The sequence below is a fragment of the Mustela putorius genome, unplaced genomic scaffold, assembly GCF_011764305.1.
Source record: "Mustela putorius furo isolate JIRA1106 unplaced genomic scaffold, ASM1176430v1.1 tig00003987_pilon_pilon_pilon, whole genome shotgun sequence".
NCBI lineage: Eukaryota > Metazoa > Chordata > Mammalia > Carnivora > Mustelidae > Mustela > Mustela putorius.
The window spans coordinates 1,880,398-1,887,950 of NW_025422126.1; the positions used below are offsets into that span (position 1 = coordinate 1,880,398).

Here is a 7,553-nt window from a genome sequence, read left to right on the forward strand (position 1 = left end):
AAAATCAAATGTGCCCACTTATAAATGTACTTTTTCATTGAGGAAAGGAGAATACCCAAATTCCTTGAGGACTGTTAGACATGGGATATCATCTCTCACTGATAATAGGCTACCAAATATTCCATCATGTTCTTTTTTGATTAAAGTATGAGATTATTGGGGCAAGATGATTAATGGAATTATGGACAAATTTTATGTCACAGTGAACAGAATGATTTTTCACCCGTGGCTAGTCTGCAGAGCCCTAAGTATAAAATTGGTTATATCACACTTATGTGCTGGGAAAATTTTCATGTTAGCATATCAGTGAAGTTGAAACCATTACGGTAGGAAAGATAAAGTACAAAGTCCATGTAAGCCCAAATTAAGTTTGTGAACAGTTGTCCCAGAATTCCATGACGTTTATCAATGTCTTATAGATGTGTCTCCATTAATTCACATTCATGGCCTCACTGAAGGTTCTGATAAGTTACTGGAAGAGAAGGAAAATATTCAGGCTTTGTTTATGGATGGATTGGTGGACAAGTTGGTACTAAGCGTTGGTACCAGACGTAGAATACAGTGGCACAACAGCCTCATACATGAATGACCATAAAGAGAAAAAAAAGAAAAGAAAAAGTGATGAAGGACAGTTCTCATGATGGACAGTGGTTGTAGACTTTGTGTAGAAAGAGAGGTTGTCTAAGGTATGTGATTATACGTGGACTTCTGTACTTTGCTAAAAGGCTTGGCTAGTTGCTCAGTGAATGGAACTAGCAAACTCAAAAGAAGAGAGATAAAAAAGTCTGTAGAAGATGTATGCAAAATACATACTAAAGTGGACACAGAGGGTGAAAGTCCTTGTATCTCATGCTAACATCCACAAAACTGTACCCACCTCAGAGGAGAAACAATAATAAGATGGAAAGAATACATGTAAATATCAGCAGGTTTTGTTATACTATTCCTGATCCAGTGGGCTCACAGATGAAGTCAAAATGGAAGAGAGAGAGATAAAATATGAGCCAAAAGTATAAATCCCCATTTATCAAGGTTAATTTTAGGAAAAATTGTGTAATCTTTATTTCTGGGTTGTTAGTAATGTTATTATCCGCTTTTAACATTCTGCTAACAGCAGCAGGACTGACCCTGAGCATTTGATATGGCATTTTGTATGACATCATGTATGATCCTACACATAGAAAGGGCAAAATAACTACCTGTATACAATCCAGTGTAGAACTACATTAATATGCTAGTAAGATACACTCTATCGAATGACTATTTTTAGAGTTAACCAAGAACTATAAGAAAAGAAATTTAATTAAAGTGCCCTTTGGATATAATTCAGAAAAGAACAGTTTAATAACAAACTTTCCTACATTAAATTTCGACTTTTTAAATTGCATGCAGTCTGAATGAATATTTATTCAGGTTCATACTATTTGCACATATGAAGAGTTGTTTACATACATTATCTCATTTTGCCTTGAAAACAAAGCATAATTTAGGTGATATTAATGGGGACTTATTGAGAAGGAACATAAGCAAATACCATGCAATCTGTAAGTTACTTAGCTTAAGGTTGTTAGAAGAACATCAAGGTACAGAATAGGGAAAATTACCCCAGTCTATGGAAGCACTCATTTACAAATGGCTTTCTCTCTATTCTGAGATAACTAGTGATTAGATTTGTTGCTGCTTCTGAATTAAGACCTTGGTAATAGCCTTTCGAATCTGCTTAGTCTTCACACTGTAGATGATAGGGTTGAGCACAGGAGGAATGAGAAGGAAGACATTTGCCATGATGGTGTGGACAAATGCAGGTGCTGAATGGCCATAGCGATGGACAAGAGACAAGCTGATGAGGGGGATGTAGAAGATGGCAACAGCACTGATGTGGGATATGCAGGTGTTGAAGGCTTTTTGCCGCCCCTCTGAGGAGGCAATGCTGAGAACAGATTGGATGATCAGTACATAGGACAGCAAGATGCAAGGGCAGTCAAACCCTGTTGTGGAGAAAAGTGCAAACAGACCAAGGATGCTGTTGATTCTGTTGTCTGTACAAGACAGCTGAATGAGATCAACATGGTAGCAGTAAGAATGTGAAAGGACCACAGCACTGCAGAAAGACAGCTTTTTAACAAAGAGCACCACGGGTAACATGACAGCAACATTCCGTACCAGCATGGTCATCCCAATCTGGGCAATCCTGGCATTGGTGAGAACTGTGGTGTATCTCAGTGGATTACAGATGGCTACAAAACGATCAAAGGCCATGGCCAGCAGAACCCCAGACTCCATGAAAGTAAATCCATGGAGAAAGAACATCTGGGCAATGCAGGCGTTTAAGGTGATTTCTCGAGCTTCAAACCAGAAGACACCAAGGGTAGTGGAAAGGGTGCACAGGGATAAGCTCAGGTCCGTGGCTGAAAGCATAGAGAGGAAATAATACATGGGTTCATGGAGGTTTTGCTCACGGAGGACCACAAATAGGATCATGCTGTTCCCAGAGAGGGCGATGACATACAGGAGACAAAAAGGGATGGAGATCCAAACCTGGGCTGCTTTCAGGCCTGGGATGCCCGTCAGGAAGAAGGTCACAGATTGAACATTGGTTTTATTGAGGGCCAACATATTGAGGGACTGAGAAGACAGGGATATTTGAATAATCAAACATAACATGTAAGAAATTCATAGCTATCATTTAGAATATCTTCCTGGCCTTCTTACATTCAATGAATTACTACTGCTGATTCTCTAAGAATTTTATTTTTTTCTGAGATTTCCAGTACTGGATGCTTCTCTCCATGCCTCTCATCATGCATTGAAAAGAGAAGATTCCCCAAGTGATGCCTCATCAGATGTTCTTTTTTTTTTTTTAAGATTTTATTTATTTATTTGACAGACAGAGATCACAAGTAGACAGAGAGACAGGCAGAGAGAGGGGGAAGCAGACTTCCTGCCAAGCAGAGAGCCCAATGCAGGACTTGATCCCAGGACCCTGAGATAATGACCTGAGCTAAAGGCAGAGGTTTAACGCACTGAGCCACCCAGGCATCCCAGAGATCAGATGTTCTTAAGTCTGTAATTCTATTTGGTGACCATAAACATCACAATTAAGTCATCCCTGCATGTAAAAGTTCATAGTAGAATACTTAAACAATATGAGAAAATTGGTTTCCAGTACTTTTTTACTAAAGTATAAATAACCTACAGTGTTGTATTAGTTTCAGATTACAAATAACAACAATGATTTTCACCAATTTTTTAAAATAAATTATTAATCCTGAAATAAAGCTCTGAAAAATCAAGTCACATTTGAAATGTGGGTATTATTAGTTTTTTCTGAGCACTCAGAAGAATGCCAAAAACATCCCCAACACACACATTTATAAATGTGAAGGCAAGGCGATCCAAACTACCACCCTAACAAAAATAATTATAACACCCATTTGTTGAAAGTTCTCTGTCCTTTTGGCATTTTATATTCATTATGTAATTTCATCCAAACACCAACTCTAGGAGGTAGATAGTGGTATATTTTGCATATGAGAAGACAGAACCAAAAATTAATTGCCCAAGGTTAACTTTATAAAGCACTACCTAATCGTTGAGAGAAACCATATATAACACAAAGGTGCAGAAAGAAAAAAAAGAGAGAGGGAAAGAAAAGATAGAGGAAGGAAGGCAGGCATGAAGGGTGAGGGGAGAAGTTGAGAGACAGTGAGGAGAGGAAAGGAGGAAAGGAAGGAAGAAAGAGATAGAAATGCAAACATTACCATTATTTTAAAGTAGCGCAGTAAGCACTGCATTTTGATGTATGGTATAGGTTGTTCCTCAAACACAAAGAACCATACCTAACAGCCATCACTTCTTGAACACATGCCATGTGCCAGAATCAACCATCTTCATATGCGTAAGTAACCTCATCAAATCATCACAATCATCCAATGAAATACAAAACGTTGTTATCCCTAATATTTTTATGAGGAAACTGATGGTCAAAGGAATTAAGTAATTTTCCTCAATAATCAGAAAAGCTGCAGTCGGAACCTGCATATATGACTCCAAGGCATTCATTCAGTAATGCTGAAGAAACCGAGGAGGAACCTCTACATTAGTCTGACAAAATGTCCCTGCCAAATATTTTTCAGATTTGTGCCTTCCAGAGACACATTTTGGTCAGTGTGGCATTTCTGGAGTACAGTCTTAAGTTTCAGGGTAATTCCCTATGAATTATGTAGACACAAATCTCCTTAGGCTTCTGGGGCAAGGAATTTTATCACTGATCGTCGCTGTGTGCTGAGGGCCAGAGAGTCAGTTGCCAATTCTATGGAAATAACAACAAAATAGAATTGCCAGATTCGTTTGACTCATTTATGTGACACATTCATATATTATGCTGAGGATACTTTCTTCCTGGAAACTTTCTCTCCTCACGTATTGGCACTAGTCTCTATTACTCGTCTCCCACCACTCAGCAATTTCTCTCTCTGGCTTTTCACCCCGCACCCAAAGAACCTTAACTTTGGAATCCTTCAGGCATCTGCCCTTTGCCCATTCTTGAGTCATTTAAAAACCTATCTTGCCCATTTTCACAGTTTCATCTTTCACTTATCTAATCAAAAAATTCAAATAGGTATTTAAAGGCAGCTATTGTTTCCAGGTTCTTAAAGATTAGAACTTCCTTCCAAACTTTGCCATACGTGTTTCTCATGAGTAAATCAAAAACAGTATTTCAAAACCAAATTGATCATTTCCTCCTATAAGTGTTCTTACTCCTACATATTCTGAATAAAGCTTATAATTTTTATAAAAATTAACCAATTCTCTAAATCCGAACTCTGGGACTTGTCCTGTACATTTACATTTTTCCCAATCAATCATCAAGTCCCTCCTACTCAAACTCTACTGACTTTCTTCTTCCACCTCTTCTGTATTTAAGCACAAACTAATCTCTTTCATATCATCATACTGTATAACCTAGTCTATTAATTAACCTACAGATAATAATAATGTATTATAAATACAAAATGAAAAGGGCTTCAAAGCAATAACAACTTCCTATTACTAAGCATCTTCTCTATGCCAGAAAAATAAAAATGAGAAAAACAATTCTTGAAACTGTATAAAAATGAGATAACCACATATGAGAATCTCTAGGGCAAGATATCAGAGTGCATGTGTACTCTGAAGAATATATGTTTATTAGAAAACAAAGATGTAAATGTTTCTGTTTTCAATGTAAGATGCTCAGAAAATATGTAAATAAATGTGAGAAGCAGTTAACAAAGATTAAGAGCACAAATGAATGAGTTAACAGTGATACCAAACTTGATTACTTAAAGAGAAAATATGCAAACTTTTTTCAAGAGCAGTCAAGAAAATTTTAGAAAAAGTGTGATTAACTGCATGAGAAATGAAAAGGAAAACAAAAATATGGAGAAACAAAACTTCAAATATAAAAGCATGGTATTCATAAGTAAAACAATATATTTGGCAACAGATACAAATGGACAACTTTATAGAAAAACATCAATCACCAAACTAGTTCAAGAAAGCAAAGCCAACAGAGAGGAAGTGTCAATGATGAGGAAAACTCCCACAACCAAATTTTAAGTAAAATGAGGAAAAAAGAAGTAGAGTATTTCTATCCTTCAACAAATTCTAGTAGAGTAAAAAAAAGGGAATTCTGGTCCTCCAGCAAGGAGCATTTGGCAATGACGGCAGACAGTTTTGGTTGCACAACTGGGGAGCCAGTGCCACTAGCATCTAGTGGGTTGATGCCTACATCCTAAAATACACAAGACGACAAAGAACTACCCAGCCCACGATGTTAACAGGGCTGAGGTTCAAAAGCCCTATTCTCGAACACATAAACAGATGGAAAGCTAGTCATCTAATTACTTAGGATGACACATGTACACATTATAAATAACTTTTTAGCAGGCCAGATGTAACTGTGCTTTTAAAGAATACTGCACTTTGAAACAGTGGACTTTGTCTTAGGAATGATAGAATTATTCAACTTAAGAAAACTATTAATGGTATGGCTATACAAAAGATTAATGCAGGGAAAAACCCGATCAAGAAATGAGGAAAACACTAGAAAATTCAATGGCAATACAAGATAAACATCTTAATATTTAGAAAGGAAATGTGTTCCTGAATGAAAGACACCTTCTAGAAATTTGGAGCAAACATATTTACTGGTGACCTATTAAAAACATTTCTATGAAAATCAGTAAAAGATAAACATTTCTACTATCACAACCACTATTCAACATTCTACAGAAAAGTCTTAGTAAATGAGAAAAGACAAGTAAAGCCGAATGTTACTTTTGAAAAGAAATTTTTCAAAGACTTTATTTAATTTTTCATTGACTCTTTACCTCAAAAATCTAAAAGAATGGACCAAAAACTCTAAAAATAGAGTTCGCCCAAGTGACTATATAGATTAATATCAGAAATTAATAGCTATTCCTGTTCAAAGAATTAACTACTGAGGAAATTTTTATAAAATAAGGGTTTATTTACAATAGCCATGAAACTATAACCATACTGGTATAACAAATTTCTTTGTCTGGCAGAAACAGAAGAGGTCTCTAAAATTTATTGAAGAACATACAGAAAGTCCTTTGTTTCTTTCTTGAAGATAGGAATGTTCAGTAGTGAAAAGATGTGAATTCTCCCATGAATATTCTCATAAATTAAACCATTCTCAATCACAAGAGTTTTTAATGCATAGTGACAAATGCATCCTAAATGTATTAGGTACAATAAATATGCAAATAAATTCAGTATAATATTGAAAATGACAAAGAGAGGTGACTTGTTCTTTGATACGTTAAGATGTATTATAAAGTAATTATAATAGCAAAACATAATATGGCCAAAGGTTTAAAAATATATATCCCCAGAAAAAAATAGCATTTCAAAAAAAATGTGTGAATGAGGATAAAAAATATGATGACAAGGGCCTCCTACATCACTAGAAAAAAGAACTGATATGTGATACATGATGATTGGTCAATTGGCTAATGAATTATAAAAATATTAAAATATCCCTATCGTACACAGATTTCTGCATTTAGATTAAGAACTTCAAGGAAAGACAAAAGCCTTACAATAATATGAAAATAAATAAGAGAAAAAAATCAAAGCATTAAGTAAAATATTAACAAGGAACATCGGATTTTAATGCTATTGATTGCAAAAGATGCCCGTGAACAAAATGAAAAGTACGGCATATCATACATGCATTAGAAAGCCAAAACCAAAGAATGCTGCTGCCTGCTCATCAAACTAGATTGTGTGTCTGTTGCTTGTCTGATGACAGTCTGTGGTTTGATCAATGGTGTGGGAGTTGGGAATAGCAAACATAACATTAAGTAGATTTCTGTGTCCAGAGGTTTCGGTCATGAAGGACATGGTGGACATGAGGATGTGTTATTCTGGCGCAGTAGCATAAAGGTGAAACTAGGTGTCCTGACTCCAGTATTGATGGGAGGTAAGACCTTGGTGACCAATTCCCATTTAAGATCCCTCATCTGTAAACCTTGACCTTTATT

The 7,553-nt window shown here is 36.0% G+C and overlaps 1 protein-coding gene across 1 annotated transcript; it reads right to left on the reverse strand.

Moving 5' to 3' along the window:
* Positions 1-1,665: 1,665 nt before the first annotated feature.
* LOC101677988 (olfactory receptor 51F2) lies at positions 1,666-2,616 on the reverse strand. Its single transcript, XM_004782218.2, has one exon. It carries the CDS (start codon positions 2,614-2,616, stop codon positions 1,666-1,668), a length of 951 nt encoding a protein of 316 aa, XP_004782275.2.
* Between the last annotated feature and the right edge of the window lie 4,937 nt (positions 2,617-7,553).